At 43.0% G+C, this 18,328-nt stretch overlaps 1 protein-coding gene across 1 annotated transcript; it reads right to left on the bottom strand.

Annotated features, from left to right (window-relative positions):
- Window positions 1-363: 363 nt before the first annotated feature.
- Window positions 364-6,423, bottom strand: LOC100280603 (uncharacterized). The gene is made up of 3 exons (NM_001159452.1): window positions 6,213-6,423; window positions 5,886-5,986; window positions 364-686 (listed from the first exon to the last, which is right to left on the bottom strand). Exons 1-3 carry the CDS (start codon window positions 6,381-6,383, stop codon window positions 620-622), a joined length of 339 nt encoding a protein of 112 aa, NP_001152924.1. The 5' UTR covers window positions 6,384-6,423; the 3' UTR covers window positions 364-619.
- Between the last annotated feature and the right edge of the window lie 11,905 nt (window positions 6,424-18,328).

The following is an 18,328-nucleotide window of genomic DNA, read 5'->3' as shown; positions in this document are numbered from 1 at the left end:
TGAGACAGTTACTTCCTTTGTGTAGCTAAAATTTACCTCGCCTATCAGCTAGCTAATGTTTAGCAGCTGACTATTAGCTCCTATTAACCAGATGAATCAAAACCAGAGCCCCTACAGTCCAAGAAAGTAAGGGGAGAATGAGATCGTGCATAGACAAACAGAGCGTGCGCAGTAAACATATAAAGTACTATCATTATTCTAAATCATTAGATGTTTTGGATTTTTTTCAGATACATAGATTTTATTATACACTTAGATAAACAATATATCTAAACATAAATTATATCTAGATACATAATAAAAGTAACATATTTTAAAAAGCCAAAACGTCAGTCCATCTACCGGCATTTTGGGGTAAACTGATAAGACCGAAGCATCAAGTCCAGAAAACATTGATCAACATATCCGGAGAAACCAAGTACTCGTTCAAACAGTCTATGCGTTTACTAGTATTGCACAAATAAATTATTGAGCATCATACATGTACCGGTCCATTAATTTGATGCCCATACCTATGACGTTTGCTCAAATTGGACATACATAATGTCAGCACCGATGGCAAAGCTATCGGAAGCACCAAAAAGTCCTATGAAGAATGTAGCACATGTTCTTCCGCAGTTTAGCGCTTTGTACTGCCTGGACGAGCGGGGCCAAAATAGTTCGTCACCAGACCCATAACAGCAAACCTGGAAATGTTAAAAGCTTTGGTAAAACTTCTCTAGTTTTGGATGCAATTGCGTAGAGAAACATTGAGATTCCACAAAAAAAACAAATATATCATGAACGTCTGAGGAAAATAAGGGCCAAATGTTGAAAACATTGGCAACCTAACTTCATGGGAAATTTTATCTTTAGCTACTTCTATTTTTGCTAGCAAAACAGGATACTTGATACCCTTCCTGCCTTGTGCCTTCCATGATATCTGTATTCTCTTTCACGACATCCAACTCATTGTGATTATATAAATAAGTTTAAACTCTAAATGATAGTTAATAGGTCACAGATACCCCTATTGAGAGCAACATGCTACGGTCATATGACTGACTTCACAGAATTAAGAGTAGAAAGCAAGAATACAACAATAATTAAACCCATGTTTTCTAAAGTGGGAAGTTCTTTTGAAACACATTAAGTACTGTGAAGCACTATATAGTTGATTTCTCGCTTTGAAGGTTTTAAAGTCGACTAGTCGACTCTAGTCGCCTGAGCACCGATAAGGTGACTAATCGCGATTAGTCGTCGATTTACTCGATTAGTCGAGTCTAGTCGACTCCTAGTCGTCCACCTATAACAAGGCCATATGTATATATCGATATATAAAGTTGTAGAAGGACTGCAATACAACAATACACTAGTTGTAGCAGGATAGCAGTACACTGATTTCAGCAGCACACTGATTCAGTGGACTCAAGATTTCTTGACTGGGTATGCGAGATCAAGAGATGTCCTAGGCACATTGCCGTAGTGGCCTAGTGGGTCGGGAGGATAGCCGCGGAAGGCAGAAACTAATGGGTCTGATAAGATCGTGGAGGAAGTTTTGAAGAGTAGAGATAGTGTTGCATACATACATATACTATATGCTATTTATATTTTGCAAAACAGCGCTGGAGGGGGGGCTCTACAGACTACAGCCACCGCGTGATGGAGGGGGCGCAGCTGACGCTCGAGTGGAGGGCCGTCAGAGCACAGCAGCGGCAGGAGAGGAGGGTGGCAGCGATGGAGAAGGTGCGACGGCGCTGGGGAAGGGTGCACGCGCGAGCGTGACTGTGAGCTGCGTAATGTGTGTACCGTATTGGTACAAGTAGGGCAAAATACTGTTTGTGTTGTACAGATGGTGGGTCGGCCCATGTAACAGAGATCGGATTAGTGGCCCAAAACATGCAAAACTAGTCAACCACTATACCTAGTCGGACGACTAATCGCGATTAGTCGGCGACTAGGACGACTAATCGCTTCCTAGTCGTTCTAGTCGAGTCGGAGACCCTAATCGAGCTCCCTCTAGCAATAAGGCCGACTAATCGCGATTAGTCGGACGACTTTAAAACCTTGCGCTTTGCTAACATGGCATATTAGGAATGAAAACAGGAAGGATACCATTTACTAATTTCATGTCCACATATAACCAGGAATGGGGGTGAGACAAGACAAGAAAAGTTGGCAATAGAATCAGGACAAACGGGAATACAAACCGGGTAAATGGGAATACGAACAGAATCAGGATAAGCAGGCATTAAACTGAAATCCGGGACCTTAAACTGAACACCACACATAGTTACACACCGACACACTTACACTGTTACATATCTAACAAATGCAAACAAGTAAACTAACACTGCAGTCCTACTCTTGCAGGCTGCTAGGCACTGGTTTGCTCTGGCTGGCTGTGTGTTGCGGCACAAGCCACAAGCAGCAGGCCAGCGGTCAGCGCACAGCCAAAGCCACAGGGGCACAGGCTGAGGCAGACAAGAAGCAGACAACAACACAGAAGATCGGGTGCCTGCGGCACGAATATTATGCTTCCCAACCCCAACGTTGGTGGCAACAACCATCCAGAGATTAAAGGGGATCCAGACAGACAGCAACAAGTGAGGTGGGGCACTGGGCGCTGTGCAAGGGCCTCATGGCACCAGGTAACACCCGTCTGTCCACACAGGCACACAAGGCAGTCACATTGCTTAGCTGGGCTGGTGGGCTGACCAGTGTGTGTGGTCCGGTATGGGGAACTGCTCCTGTTGCTTGCTGGGTTTATCCCTAATTGACGAATATGGGGCACTTCCGACTATAAATACGGGTCCCACAAAATCGGGTGAGATGGACCCTCTCCCCATTCTAGTCCCTGTCCCAGGTACTTCCGTCCTGGCTCCCATCCTGTTTCTGGTTTTTTCCCCTTCAGAATCCAGAAATATGAAAACAGGCTGGTCAAATGTGGAGAACAGGATGAGATATATCCTGCCAGTTTTTAACCCTACATGGCATTTTATATGCACATTGAACATTATGTTTGGCAATGCAGTTAGGTCCTGGAAATATGGATGTCATTCTGTAGATGACCAGTCAGGAATCTCCATCTGAAAACAGGTTTCTGCTGATATAGAATATATTGAAAGACGAACTGCAGAACCCTAACAGTATTTGAAAGCTTAATTTTAACTACAGGAGAAAAAGTCATGCAAATGAAGTGTACTGCTATGTAGGTCCTTATCTAAACCTTAGTTATGTGTTGCATGTAATTCCTTTTTGTCTCTAAATACCACCGAAGTATATAGCAATCCTTATCTTTAATTTCTCTATGTATCAATCAATTTGAATTGTTACCAAGTTAGCAATATAAGCCATGTTATTACAACATTAACGAAAAGGAAATCCAAAAGTATAACTGTCAGCTCCCGAGGAAGGCCATATTCCGGTAGCCGTCAAGACACATTCAAAGATCCCGGCTTGAGAGACTAACGTAAAGGCCCACCATAACGAGACCACTGCTCACAGGGCCCCGAGACCGAGGAACCTCCCCTGTCCTTGGCCAAGGGTGGGGCCCAACACTAGATATTATAGAAGTATTCGAATGGGATGACTCCTTAGGTGCTAGAGGGGTTGATAGCCTTCTGGGCCACCTAGGCTCTATAAGGCCCCAGGGCCCTAGCACCCCGAGACCTCCAAGGGTAGAATATTCAGTCCCTAAGGCACCTTGTGTCATGGGGCACTAACTAAAGATTAGGTCCAACGGGCCCCTCGTGCTCCAGGACACCCATAAGACTAAGTCCTCAGGGCATCCTGTGCAGCGGGGCGCTTGTAAGTATAAGTATCCGAGCCCCTCGTGTCCCGAGACACTTACATGCCTATGTCCTTGTGGTCCCTTCATGTCCTAGAGCATTCATATGTCATAGGCTATTAATCATATTATTCCCCAGGTCAAAGATTGGTGTCAAATACTAATACTATTGTGTCATTTATATTCACTTTCACAAATACGCTACAATATAAACTGGTGATCAAAGTGTTTTGGACCAAAGTGATTTCTAAAACGACAATGTGATTGGAGGGCGTATTAATGTGTAGACTGGCCAAGTTGAGATATGTCAACCTAAAGTCTTAACAACAGCCCCTGAACGACAACTTTGCATCACATATTTATAATATTACTTGCAGTAGAGTGCTATTTTTGTTAAGAACGAAGTGCACCGGCAGTTCCCTCCCTCTCTCAGATGCCCATGCTGGCATGCCAAATAGGCAACCATATGCCAATTAATGATATTTGAAGTTATGAACCTCAAGTGGCACAATTATAAAATTCTGCAAACAAGTATATTGTATCAGCACTCAGCAGTCCTTAAACTTATCAGAAGCATCACATAGGTCCCTGAAATATTAATTTGCAGCTTCATGTCCCTAAATTAGAAGGATAGGCCTGGCACAGCGGTGAGAAGCCTTTCCACTGAGCCAAAGGTCCTGGGTTCAACGCAACATCTCTGCAAGATGCAGGGGTAAATTTTTTGCCTCGGTTATTCCTTCCCCAGACCCCATTCATGTGGAAGCCCCCAACACTGAGTCTGTCCTTCATGTCCTTAAATTAACTAAATCTGTCATTCAAGGTCCAAATCTTGCTAATTAGTGTGACTGCCCATGCAGCATACTAGCAACCCCCAGCGCAGAAACACACCACTCTCTCCTCTCACCAAAATCAAACAACATCCACCGGAGAGGAATGACACATTCTTTTCTTTTCCACGATGGGAATCCTAAATTTCAATACCAAAGCAACGAAATTACAGCAGAATTGAGTCATCCATGTTTGTCGCATTGCTACCGCTTAAACTGGTTGCACAGTTAAGGACCAAGGGCTTAGACAGTGTTGCCAAAAAAAACTTACTATCAAAATAGCAACAAAGCATTAAAAACTCACACTTAGCACCAACTCAAAACCAAACTTTAGACATAGGACATTACGATCTAAACAAGCAATGTCATGCCCACGTGGGCATCAAACTCAGCACACAGGTGCCCGACTGAACAGAAGTGTTGCCAGCCATAGAATCTCCATTAAGACAGGAGTGGCGTCTTCTGGTGTCATGTATATGTCAAATAGGCGGACTGACGGATCAACACTAATCAGGGAGATTTGGACCTTGAGGGCACTAATTAACAAGATTAGTGGCATGATGTTTAAATTAGTAGGTTCGGGAGTTATATGGCACTCTCAGACAAGTTTAGGAACCATCAGTGCAGTTTACAATAGTAGGGTGACCTATTTGACACCTCTGAACAAGTTTGAGCAGTACACATTACTCTTTGTAAAATCATGATGGAAGCTCATAGTAAATGTGGCTTGGGAGCTCCATGCCTCCATGTCAGGAAGCATAATCGTAACATCAGTAAGAACACAGAAGGGCTTATATTTTGCAACAATATAAACCTATAATAGGATTCTAACCAATTCCTAAGGTTGCAACATAACTTAGTCTTATTTAACCATGGCACAAATCAATTCAGCATTAACAAACAACCCATAAATTGAGGAGCTCATAAGGAAATAGCTAAGGAGCAATGAGTGAACTAGATAAATGATAGTTTGGTTGCACAATTTGAGCAAGAGTCGAAGCTACATATGAAAATTAAGAGCAGATTTAAGTATATACAAGTAAGATATGGGTTTCCAAATCAGTTTATATTTGTGTAGGCTTACAGTATGAAGAGATAGCCTACCCCAACGTGCTTGGGACAAAAAGGCTTTGTTGTTGTTGTTGTTGTTGTTGTATGAAGAGATAGCCAGGGTTTACTCGAACTGAGTAAGCATATGTTGCTAAGATAGTCTCTAGATTTTAACTGTGCTTTTTTAAGCCACACTCAAAGTTCAATGCATAAACCTCAAGTCTGTTAAGAAAACTCACATGAAGGCCATAGAAAGCTGCTTCAGATCGTTCTCAAAGTTCTTCATGTTTGCCAACGACTGAGCGCAGAAGATGATTGCGATCCACGAGCACACCTTGTACTGCAAACCGAAATCGATTAGAATTCACATGTAGCTAGCACAAACCGAAATTATATCGACGCCAGCAGCCCAGTAAGGCAAGCACAACACCATCATCAATAGCTCATATGGTAACAGATCACTCACACGGGACTGCTGTAGCATGCAGATCTACCATTAACTTGTCTAGATCTAATCGTTACTCGAAAATCAAACTCAGATCTGAGGGGTTGGGATGGTTACGTACGCGGAGCATGACGCCGAGGACGCCGAAGGCGACGGCGAGGAAGCCTGCATAGTCGATGGGTAGGTCCTGGGGCGACAGCTTCGGCGGCGCGTATGGCTTCGCCGTCGACGGCTGCCTTGGATCGCTGCCCGCAGCGAACGCCCCTCCCCCCGACGACGTTCCGTCCTTCATCTCTGTCGTCTCGTCTGTGCCTCTGGGGATCGAAGCGAATTATCCCGGGACTCTGGAGGGGTGAGATCTTTTATCCCGGTAACATTGCCCCATTTTTTAACAGAATTTTATTTTCTATAGTAAATTAGTTAATTTTTCTTTGGAGACAGGAGAGTCCCTTGCGAAAATGCAGTTATCAAACTAGTTCTAAAAGATGCAATTGTTTTCTGAAAAAGTCCAGATTACTCTAATAACAACGACTAATAGGTAAGTCGTCATTATTTGCAAACGTGCAAGCAAATTTTTTAGTCCGTTAGATCTAGATCTAACCGTATGATGTATTTAACATTTAAATCCTCCTACCAGCGCCTCGTGTAACTTTATAAAAAAGCCCCTAACAAACCATGATTACACATACGGTTGAATCTAGATCCAACAGATCAAGTGAGTTGCTTGCACGCTTGCACTTAATGACTGATTGCATATTAGTGGTTGCCTACTCTAATAGACGATACTAGGGCTATTTGTTTTGGGGTTTATTCGAGAAGCTTTTCTGAAAATCTAGTTGTAGTACGTACGGAGAGAGATAAAAATGTTCATAAGGTTTATGATATAGAGAGTGACAAATTCCTATTATCGTAACGACTCGACCGATTTTGTGTCCAGATTGATTTTGGACGATTTTCACTGAAACGATTCTTACAAAAAAACGGGTTGAAAAGCTAAGAATTGACAGTCTGCATCAACTTATCACGGCGGAAATAAGCTAAAAGAAATAGTATCATAATTCTTTAAACTATTTTTAGTTCAATATACCTCTCCCCATCGGTTCGATATACCTGTCGTGGTTCCATAAATCGGGGACAATAGAATTTATGTTCGGTTGGGATGCTAACGTGGACTCATTTCGAATGGTCAATCGTTGGGACTCGAGGAGGGGATTTGACACAGAGGTTATACTGATTCAGGCTTACGCCCTAGTCCAATGCAATGCGGATCGTAGTATTGCTTGAGGGATGCGTTACAGCTGCGTGTGTGTGAAGGAGGGGTCCTGCCCTTTTATAGTTCAAGGGTAGGACCTTACAGTGGGGACTCGTACTCTACTGATGAGGGTGTGGCATGTTGCCCTCGACCTCGAGTGACGTTAGTCTTTCTGACATCTCTAGTAGGGTCATGCGTAGCCGTACTCCCGGTATGGCATACTGCTTCATCCGTCCGATATGCGGGTCCATGTAGCAAGTCCGATGTTGACATAGTAGCGCATGGCATGTCTCGCAGGGTGGATTTACAGTATGCTTCAAAGTCGTGCGTGGTGTGGATTTGTCTTTTGTCATGAGACTTGTGTCACCATCCTGTGTGCGTAGACATACACCCGATATAGTGTATCGTCCCATCATTTCTAGGTGTGCAGGTCATTGTGGAGACTCCGTCGCTGAGGTTCCCCAAGAATGGGATTGACTGACCCCACAAGGCAGTGGGGATACGCTTGAGACCGTACACAGTGGCGTTCCGTCGTGTCGACATGGACATCCTAGCGCCCCTTTGGTATGCGCACGTATGCCTGGACGTGGTTTGATGATGACGTGTCTCGTCGTGGCTGATGTGGGTCAACAATACGGGATTGCGGCCTTCGCCTCGCTGAGTTGCTTGGTAGGTAGTTGGTGGGTTGGTCTACCTCGCTGATTTGCTCAGTGGAGAGTTGGTTGATCGTTCCACCTCACAGGGATGCTTGACAGAGAGCTAGACGACCACTCTGCCTCACTAGGTTGGTCGACAGAGAGCTAGTCGACCGCTCCGCCTTGTTGGGTTGCTGGTAGAGGCTTGGTCGGCAAGTGGGTCGTTAAGAGGCCTTGGGCCTACTTTGGGCACCCAATTCCCGAGTACCCGACATCAGCCCCGAGCCTTTGTGCAACTTTTTGGAGGTGTGCACAGGCTTTCATTGAGGACCGAATTCTCGGGTGTGTACAAGTGCATCTACTAGATATAGCCCCCGAGTAATTCATGTGGATTGCTCGAGGGTTTATTCGGCGTATGTGCAGTTTAAGGATGGACCCTTGAAAGGGAATTGTGTCATAGGGCCATTTCTATCTATTTTGGTGATTAAGTGCTCAACACACCACATTGGACTAACTATTTTGATATGAGCATGTGTACAAGTCATTAAAAGGCAAGTTGAAGAGATTAAGTCCAAATGAGCTAAAATGTAGGGCCAAAAGTGCAGCTCTAGGCACATCAACATAAACATGAGGTTTAAGTGTTTCAATAAGTTGCACATACCTTACTATATGTTTTTAACACTTTGTTTTGGCTACTAATTCATTTATACAAGAAAAGCGCATTTTGGACCTGAAACAAGCCATATTGCAAATTCTGGTGAAACCAAGGAGAAAATGTATGTTTCCTACACTTAGTCAATTAGATTAAGTGTTAACTATGTTTTTCTAAGTCGTAGGGAAGCTAGCAAGGAAAGTCAAAATGAGTTGGAGAAGTTTGGCTCAAAAGATCCAAAGTTTGGTAAGTCTAGGACTCATCGGACTGTCCGGTGGCGCACTGAACTATCCAGTGGGCATTCAACCTATGTCCCCTATCTCGGTAAATTATTTAATACTTCACCAGACATCTATAGTACTCTATTTGATGTGTACCGGAAAGCCTCTCCAACGGCTCTTTCCCGATGGGTGTCAGCGCGTCAACGGCTAGGTGACGTGGGCGTTGTCCGGTGATTCACCGGACTATCTAGTGCCATGTCAGTTACGGAATGCGCCAATTAGAATATTCAACTAGCTATTATTGTACACTGTTTGCTGGTTCACCGAACGGTCCGGTGCGATCGTAGACAAGAAGGTTTTTGAAAGGGAAATAGGGTTAACATTTTCCTATAATTAATTTTGGTGGTTGATCGTCAACACAAACACATGGACTAATTAGTTTGCCAAGTACTCATGTATTACAGGTGCATAAAGGTTCAACACAAACCAATAATTATTCAAGTTAGGGATCAATTCAAAGGAGCAAAAAGGAACCAAGGTGTGTTGTGGTCTGGCGCACCGGACTGTCCGGTGTGCCACCGGACAGTGTCCAGTGCACCAGGACCGTACAGAGTCCAAGCATCCACTATCGGGTTTTCGCAGGCGCGCTCCACTATAATTCACCGGACTGTCCGGTGAGCCAGCGAGCAACAGCTATCTGCGCACAACGGTCGACTGCAAAAGTACTGACGACATGAACAGTGCAGTGGCAGAAGTCAGAACCGCAAAGTCAGAGGGCACCGGACTGTCAGGTGTGGCACCAGACTGTCCGGTGCCGCAAGGAGACAAAGCTCCAACGATCTACTTCGCTCCGAACCCTAACGGTTGGGTGATGTGGCGGCGCACCGGACTGTCCGGCGCGCCCATCGCCAGCAGCCTCCCCAACGACTACTTTGGTGGTTGAGGGCTATAAATACCCCCAACCACCACAACTCCAAGCATCCAAGATTTCTGAAGTTCACACTCAATACAAGAGCTCTAGCATTCACTCCTAGACACAATTCAAAAGATCAAAGCCTCTCCAAGTCCCAAATTCATCCCAAATACTTAATGACTTGTGAGAGAGTGATTTCATGTTCTTTTGAGCTCTTGCCTCTTGGATTGCCTTTATTCTTTCTCATTCTTGTTCTCAAGTGACTTGTAATCAAAGCAAGAGACACCTAAGAGTGTGGTGGTCCTTGCGGGGTCTTAGTGACCCGTTTGATTAAGGGAAAGGCTCACTCGGTCTAAGTGACCATTTGTGAGAGGGAAAGGGTTGGAATAGACCTGGTTTTTGTGACCTCTTCAATGAGGACTAGGTTCTTTGGAACCGAACCTCGGTAAAACAAATCATTGTGCCATTCGCTTGTTTCTCATTCGATTTGTTTTTCCCCTCTCTCCCGGACTTGTTATTTGTTCTAACGCTAACCCCAGTTTGTAGTGTGTGATTAAAGTTGTAAATTTCAGATTACACCTATTCACCCCCTCTAGGTGACTTACAGTTTTGGAGCTTCTATTTGGAGAAGCCAACGACTCCTAGGCCCCTTGGGACTATAAAAGGGACCCCTATGCGCCTTTAACCAGTACCCAAGCATCTCAAGAGCACACTCTGACACTCTGTGACCACATCTTCTAGTGATTTTAGAGAGATTCGAGCACTAGTCTTGAACTATTCTTATGTGATCTTGTACTCGTGCTCTTGTCTTTACTTTCATTGCGTGTGTTGTTGTGTTATGCTTTTGTGTGCATATTCTATCTCCCTCTCTTACTCTGGTTGTGATTGTGATCTTTGTGTAAGGCTGTGAGAGACTCCAAATTGTGGAGATTCCTCACAAATGGGAATATTGATACAAGGAAGAACCGTGGTACTCAAGTTCAATATTTGGATCACTTGAAAGGGGTTGAGTGCACTGGGACGGGCCTTTTGTTATTCATGAATTGTAGGTACAGATAATAAGGGGTGAGCATAATTGTGCATATGTAGCTAGAGTTGTTGGGAAGATGGCATCTGAATCCTGGATTGTAGAAAGGTGTATCCCATTGTTGAAAGAGAAGCATGACATGGGCACCAAAGAAGTTAGAGAAGGTGTTCACTTACATGCTCTAAAAAGGTGCAATAAGTAAACTTGAATCTCCGTGTTGTATTCCATAATATGTGCATAATGCTTATCTTTGTTGGTTTATAGGAAAAGGAAGACCAACAAAACTAGGGTTAAGCTAGTGAAGAAGAAATCTAAGGACCAAGAGCAGCAGAGGAAGAGGAGCAAGATACTGAGCAACAACTACAAGAGCCAATGCAACAGCTAGAACAACCAAGTGAGCAGCAACAAGAAATATGATATCAGCATAAAGAGAAGCTGAACACACCAAGAACTAGGGAAAGAGCAGCAAGAGAAGCTGCAATGGTTCTTGTTGTTCAAAATGGAGAACAATCACCTACAAAATAGGTGTCTATGCAGGCATGTTGATGGTTTTTAATTTTTGCCAGCATGGTACCAACATGTCTCACATAAATGCATTTTATGTAGGAGGTTAAATTTTGAGGCACAGAGCTTCCACTCATGTAGTTGAACCTGTTAGAAATATAGGCATTTTCCATATCATTTTAATTCCATAAATTAACATTATGATGATGACATGTAAAAGATAATTAATCATAGAAATCGTGATCTCAAATATATCCATAACAATATGGATCATGAGAACATAAAGCATATGAATCATATAAATATAATAAGCATATAAACATGGTACATGTATTATGATGGAACAACTGAAAATAAACAGATAGCAACATAAACAACATGACTGTAAAATTAAAACAAACAGATATAACATATTATAATATGACAGAACAGATGAGATGAATTCATGGCTACATATGAAACAACATATATGAATATATGAAGCATATATAATCTGCAGAACGCAAAACAGTAAGGAGAAAAATTGATCATACCATCCCATGCGCTCTGAGGATCCAGATTCTTGTCCAGCTTCCCTTGTCATGTCGCCAGGAAGAAGAAGATGTTTTGGAAAGTCGCGTAGACGCTCCCTAAAAACCTAATTGCCGATCCCCCGTGTGAAAGTCGCCTATAGGGGGGGTGAATAGGGCGAAACTGAAATTTACAAAGTTAATCACAACTACAAGCCGGGTTAGCGTTAGTGATATAAACGAGTCCGAGAGAGAGGGCGCAAAACAAATCGTGAGCAAATAAAAAGTGAGACACGATGATTTGTTTTACCGAGGTTCGGTTCTTGCAAACCTACTCCCCGTTGAGGTGGTCACAAAGACCAGGTTTCTTTCAACCCTTTCCCTCTCTCAAACGGTCACTTAGACCGAGTGAGCTTTCTCCTTAATCAAACGGGTCACTTAGACCCCACAAGGACCACTACAAACTTAGTGTCTCTTGCTTTGATTACAAGTGCCTTGAGAATAAGAATGGGAAGGAAGAAAGCACGATTGCAAAAGCCAAGCGACAAGAGCGACAAATAACACACGGATCTCTCTCTCTCTCTCTTAAGTCACTAATCACTAATGATCACTTGTCTCAACTTTGGAACTTGGAGAGATTGGAGGCTTTGAATGTGTCTTGGAATGGATTGCTAGCTCTTGTATTGAATGTTGAAGGTTGGAATGCTTGGGTCAAGTGAATGGTGGTGGTTGGGGTTGTATTTATAGCCACCAACCACTTCCTAGCCGTTGCTTCATTCTGCCAACCACGGACGGTCCGCCCGCCTGGTCCGGACAGTCCGCCCCTGTAGATCAACGGCTGAAAATGCAACGGTCAGCAGTAACGGCTATATCAACGGCTATATTGCATTTAATGCGTCGTCAGATAAAGCCAGTCGTGCACCCCGGACGGTCCGCGAGGACGCTATAATTCATTTGGCCGAACCTGTTACCTTCGGGTTTTTTCGGTTCCTCACCTACCGGACGGTCCGCGCCTGAGCCCGGACGGTCCGCTCGTGGTCTCGGACGGTGCTTGCTCTTCCATCGGACGGTCCGTAGTAGAGACACATGTTTTTGCATTGGTTCTGTCCGAGGGTCATTTAGGTGTCGCGGACAGTCCGCCGCAAAGGCCCGGACGGTCCGCGCTTGGCCTGATTTTCCAAAGAGCTTCTCCTGTCCGGAATAATCTACGGTATTCCGGACAGTCGATTTAGTATAGTTGTAGATGAACCTTTGGCACCTGTAGAATATATAATCTAGAGCAAACTAGTTAGTCCAATTATTTGTGTTGGGCAATTCAACCACCAAAATCATTTAGGAAATAGGTGTAAGCCTAATTCCCTTTCAATCTCCCCCTTTTTGGTGATTGATGCCAACACAAACCAAAGCAAATATAGAAGTGCATAATTGAACTAGTTTGCATCATTGTAAGTGCAAAGGTTACTTAGAATTGAGCCAATATAAATTCATAAGATATGCATGGATTGTTTCTTTAATTTTAACATTTTGGACCACGCTTGCACCACGTGTTTTGTTTTTGCAAATTCTTTTGTAAATCCTTTTCAAAGTCCTTTTGCAAATAGTCAAAGGTAAATGAATAAGATTTTGCGAAGCATTTTCAAGATTTGAAATTTTCTCCCCCTGTTTCAAATGCTTTTCCTTTGACTAAACAAAACTCCCCTCAATTAAATTCTCCTCTTAGTGTTCAAGAGGGTTTTAAGATATCAGTTTTGAAAATACTACTACTTCCCTTTTTGAACACAATAAGGTACCAATTTGAAATTTACCAATTGAAAATCCTTAGTTTTAAAATTAGGTGGTGGTGCGGTCCTTTTGCTTTGGGCTCATGCTCTCTCCCCCTTTGGCATAAATCGCCAAAAACGGAATCATTAGAGCCCTTCGAACTACTTTCTCCCCTTTGGCAAATAAAATATGAGTGAAGATCATACCAAAGACGGAGAGATGCTCGACGGCGAAGGATGAGTTACGGAGTGGAAGCCTTTGTCTTCGCCGAAGACTCCAATTCCCTTTCAATATACCTATGACTTGTTTTGAAATTCACTTGAAAACATATTAGTCATAGCACATTAAAGAGACATGATCAAAGGTATATGAATGAGCTATGTGTGCAAATCAACAAAAGAAATTCCTAGAATCAAGGATATTTAGCTCATGCCTAAGTTTGTTAAAGGTTTGTTCATCAAGTGGCTTGGTAAAGATATCGGCTAATTGATCTTTAGTATTAATGTATGCAATCTCGATATCTCCCTTTTGTTGGTGATCCCTAAGAAAATGATACCGAATGGCTATGTGTTTAGTGCGGCTATGCTCGATGGGATTATCCGCCATTTTGATTGCACTCTCATTATCACATAGAAGAGGAACTTTGGTTAATTTGTAACCATAGTCCCTAAGGGTTTGCCTCATCCAAAGCAATTGCGTGCAACAATGGCCTGCGGCAATATACTCGGCTTCGGCGGTTGAAAGAGCTACGGAATTTTGCTTCTTTGAAGCCCAAGACACCAAGGATCTTCCCAAGAACTGGCAAGTCCCCGATGTGCTCTTTCTATTAATTTTACAACCCGCCCAATCGGCATCGGAATAACCAAGTAAATCAAATGTGGATCCCCGAGGGTACCAAAGCCCAAACTTAGGAGAATAAGCCAAATATCTCAAGATTCGTTTTACGGCCGTAAGGTGAGCTTCCTTAGGGTCGGCTTGGAATCTTGCACACATGCATACGGAAAGCATAATATCCGGTCGAGATGCACATAAGTAGAGTAAAGAGCCTATCATCGACCGGTATACCTTTTGATCGACGGATTTACCTCCCGTATCGAGGTCAAGATGCCCATTGGTTCCCATGGGAGTCTTGATGGGTTTGGCATCCTTCATCCCAAACTTGTTTAGAATGTCTTGAGTATACTTCGTTTGGCTAATGAAGGTGCCCTCTTGGAGTTGCTTCACTTGAAATCCTAAGAAATACTTCAACTCCCCCATCATAGACATCTCGAATTTCTGTGTCATGATCCTACTAAACTCTTCACATGTAGATTCGTTAGTAGACCCAAATATAATATCATCAACATAAATTTGGCATACGAACAAATCATTTTCAAGTGTTTTGGTAAAGAGTGTAGGATCGGCCTTTCCGACTTTGAAACCATTTGCAATAAGAAAATCTCTTAGGCATTCATACCATGCTCGTGGAGCTTGCTTAAGCCCATAAAGCGCCTTAGAGAGTTTGTATACGTGGTTAGGGTACTCACTATCTTCAAAGCCGGGAGGTTGCTCAACATAGACCTCTTCCTTGATTGGTCCATTGAGGAAGGCACTCTTCACGTCCATTTGGTAAAGCTTGAAGCCATGGTAAGTAGCATAGGCCAATAATATATGAATTGACTCAAGCCTAGCTACGGGTGCATAGGTTTCACCGAAATCCAAACCTTCGACTTGTGAATATCCTTTGGCCACAAGTTGGGCTTTGTTCCTTGTCACCACACCATGCTCGTCCTGCTTGTTGCGTAAAACCCACTTGGTTCCTACAATATTTTGATTAGGACGTGGAACCAAATGCCATACCTCGTTTCTAGTGAAGTTGTTGAGCTCCTCTCGCATCGCCACCACCCAATCCGGATCTTGAAGTGCTTCCTCTACCTTGTGTGGCTCAATAGAGGAAACAAAAGAGTAATGCTCACAAAAATATGCAACACGAGATCTAGTAGTTACCCCCTTATGAATGTCGCCGAGGATGGTGTCGACAGGGTGATCTCGTTGGATTGCTTGGTGGACTCTTGGGTGTGGCGGCCTTTGTTCTTCATCCTCCTTGTCTTGCTCATTTGCATCTCCCCCTTGATCATTGCCGTCATCTTGAGGTGGCTCATTTGCTTGATCTTCTCCTTCATCAACTTGAGCCTCATCCTCATTTCGAGTCAGTGGAGATGCTTGCGTGGAGGAGGATGGCTGATCTTGTGCATTTGGATGCTCTTCGGATTCCTTAGGACACACATCCCCAATGGACATGTTCCTTAGCGCGATGCACGGAGCCTCTCCATCACCTATCTCATCAAGATCAACTTGCTCTACTTGAGAGCCGTTAGTCTCATCAAACACAACGTCACAAGAAACTTCAACTTGTCCAGAGGACTTGTTAAAGACTCTATATGCCCTTGTGTTTGAATCATATCCTAGTAAACAGCCTTCTACAGTCTTAGGAGCAAATTTTGATTTTCTACCTCTTTTAACAAGAATAAAGCATTTGCTACCAAAGACTCTAAAATATGAAATATTGAGCTTTTTACCGGTTAGGAGTTCGTATGATGTCTTCTTGAGGATTCGGTGTAGATACAACCGATTGATGGTGTAGCAGGCGGTGTCGACCGCCTCGGCCCAAAACCGATCCAAAGTCTTGTACTCATCAAGCATGGTTCTTGCCATGTCTAATAGAGTTCTATTCTTCCTCTCCACTACACCATTTTGTTGTGGCGTGTAGGGAGAAGAGAACTCATGCTTGATGCCCTCCTCCTCAAGGAAGCCTTCAATTTGTGAGTTCTTGAACTCCGTCCCGTTGTCGCTTCTAATTTTCTTGATCCTTAAGCCGAACTCATTTTGAGCCCGTCTCAAGAATCCTTTTAAGGTCTCTTGGGTATGAGATTTTTCCTGCAAAAAGAACACCCAAGTGAAGCGAGAATAATCATCCACAATAACTAGACAGTACTTACTCCCACCGATGCTTATGTAAGCAATCGGGCCGAATAGATCCATGTGTAGGAGCTCCAGTGGCCTATCGGTCGTCATGATGTTCTTGTGTGGATGATGAGTGCCAACTTGCTTTCCTGCTTGGCATGCGCTACAAATCCTGTCTTTCTCAAAATGAACATTTGTTAATCCTAAAATGTGTTCTCCCTTTAGAAGCTTATGAAGATTCTTCATCCCAACATGGGCTAGTCGGCGGTGCCAGAGCCAACCCATGTTAGTCTTAGCAATTAAGCAAGTGTCGAGTTCAGCTCTATCAAAATCTACCAAGTATAACTGACCCTCTAACACTCCCTTAAATGCCATTGAATCATCACTTCTTCTAAAGACAGCGACACCTACATCAGTAAAAAGATAGTAGTAGCCCATTTGACATAATTGAGATACGGAATGCAAATTGTAATCTAAAGAATCTACAAGAAAAACATTGGAAATGGAATGGTTAGCTGATATAGCAATTTTACCCAATCCTTTGACCAAACCTTGGTTTCCATCCCCGAATGTGATAGCTCGTTGGGGATCCTGGTTTTTCTCATATGAGGAGAACATCTTCTTCTCCCCTGTCATGTGGTTTGTGCACCCGCTGTCGATAATCCAACTTGAACCCCCGGATGCATAAACCTACAAAACAAGTTTAGTTCTTGACTTTAGGTACCCAAATGGTTTTGGGTCCTTTGTCATTAGACACAAGAACTTTGGGTACCCAAACACAAGTCTTTGACCCCTTGTGCTTGCCCCCAACATACTTGGCAACTATCTTGCCGGATTTGTTAGTTAAAACATATGATGCATCAAAAGTTTTAAATGAAATGCTATGTTCATTTGATGCACTAGGAGTTTTCTTCTTAGGCAACTTAGCACGGGTTGGTTTCCTAGAACTAGATGTCTCACCCTTATACATAAAAGCATGGTTAGGGCCAGAGTGAGACTTCCTAGAGTGAATTCTCCTAATTTTGTCCTCGGGATAATCGGCAGGGTACAAAATATAACCCTCATTATCCTGAGGCATGGGAGCCTTGCCCTTAACAAAGTTAGACAATTTCTTAGGAGGTGCATTAATTTTGACATTGCCTCCCTGTTGGAAGCCAATGTCATCCTTAATGCCAGGGTGTCTCCCTCTATAGAGCATGCTTCTAGCAAATTTAAATTTTTCGTTCTCTAAGTCATGCTCGGCAATTTTAGCATCTAATTTTTTTATATGATCATTTTGTTGTTTAATTAAAGCCATGTGATCATGAATAGCATCAATGTTAACATCTCTACATCTAGTGCAAATAGTAGTATGTTCAATGATAGATGTAGAGGGTTTGCAAGAATTAAGTTCAACAATCTTAGCACGCAATATATCATTTTTATCTCTAAGATCGGAAATTGTAACTTTGCAAATATCTAATTCTTTAGCCTTAGCAATTAATTTTTCATTCTCAATCCTAAGGCTAGCAAGAGAAATGTTTAATTCTTCAATCTTAGCAAGCAAATCATCATTATCATTTCCAAGATTGGGAATTGAAACATTGCAAACATTTGAATCAACCTTAGCTAACAAATTAGCATTTTCACTTCTAAGGTTGTCTATAGTTTCATGGCAAGTGCTTAGCTCACTAGATAATTTTTCGCACTTTTCTACTTCTAGAGCATAAGCATTTTTAACTTTAACATGCTTCTTATTTTCTTTAATAAGGAAGTCCTCTTGGGTGTCCAAGAGATCATCCTTCTCATGGATAGCACTAATCAATTCATTTAATTTCTCT

This window comes from Zea mays, chromosome 1 (genome assembly GCF_902167145.1).
Source record: "Zea mays cultivar B73 chromosome 1, Zm-B73-REFERENCE-NAM-5.0, whole genome shotgun sequence".
In the NCBI taxonomy this organism is placed as follows: Eukaryota; Viridiplantae; Streptophyta; class Magnoliopsida; order Poales; family Poaceae; genus Zea; species Zea mays.
The sequence above is the reverse complement of the archived record's forward strand: the minus strand, read 5'-3'. Positions and strand labels throughout refer to the sequence as shown.

What these genes read in the sequence shown, in the direction of transcription:
- LOC100280603 (NM_001159452.1), bottom strand. Translation starts at nt 6,383, where the DNA reads ATGAAGGACGGAACGTCGTCGGGGGGAGGGGCGTTCGCTGCGGGCAGC. An exon ending in TCCTCGGCGTCATGCTCCGC is followed by an intron (nt 5,987 to 6,212) that starts GTACGTAACCAT and finishes TTCGGTTTGCAG; the next exon opens with TACAAGGTGTGCTCGTGGAT. An exon ending in CAGCTTTCTATGGCCTTCAT is followed by an intron (nt 687 to 5,885) that starts GTGAGTTTTCTT and finishes TAACATTTCCAG; the next exon opens with GTTTGCTGTTATGGGTCTGG.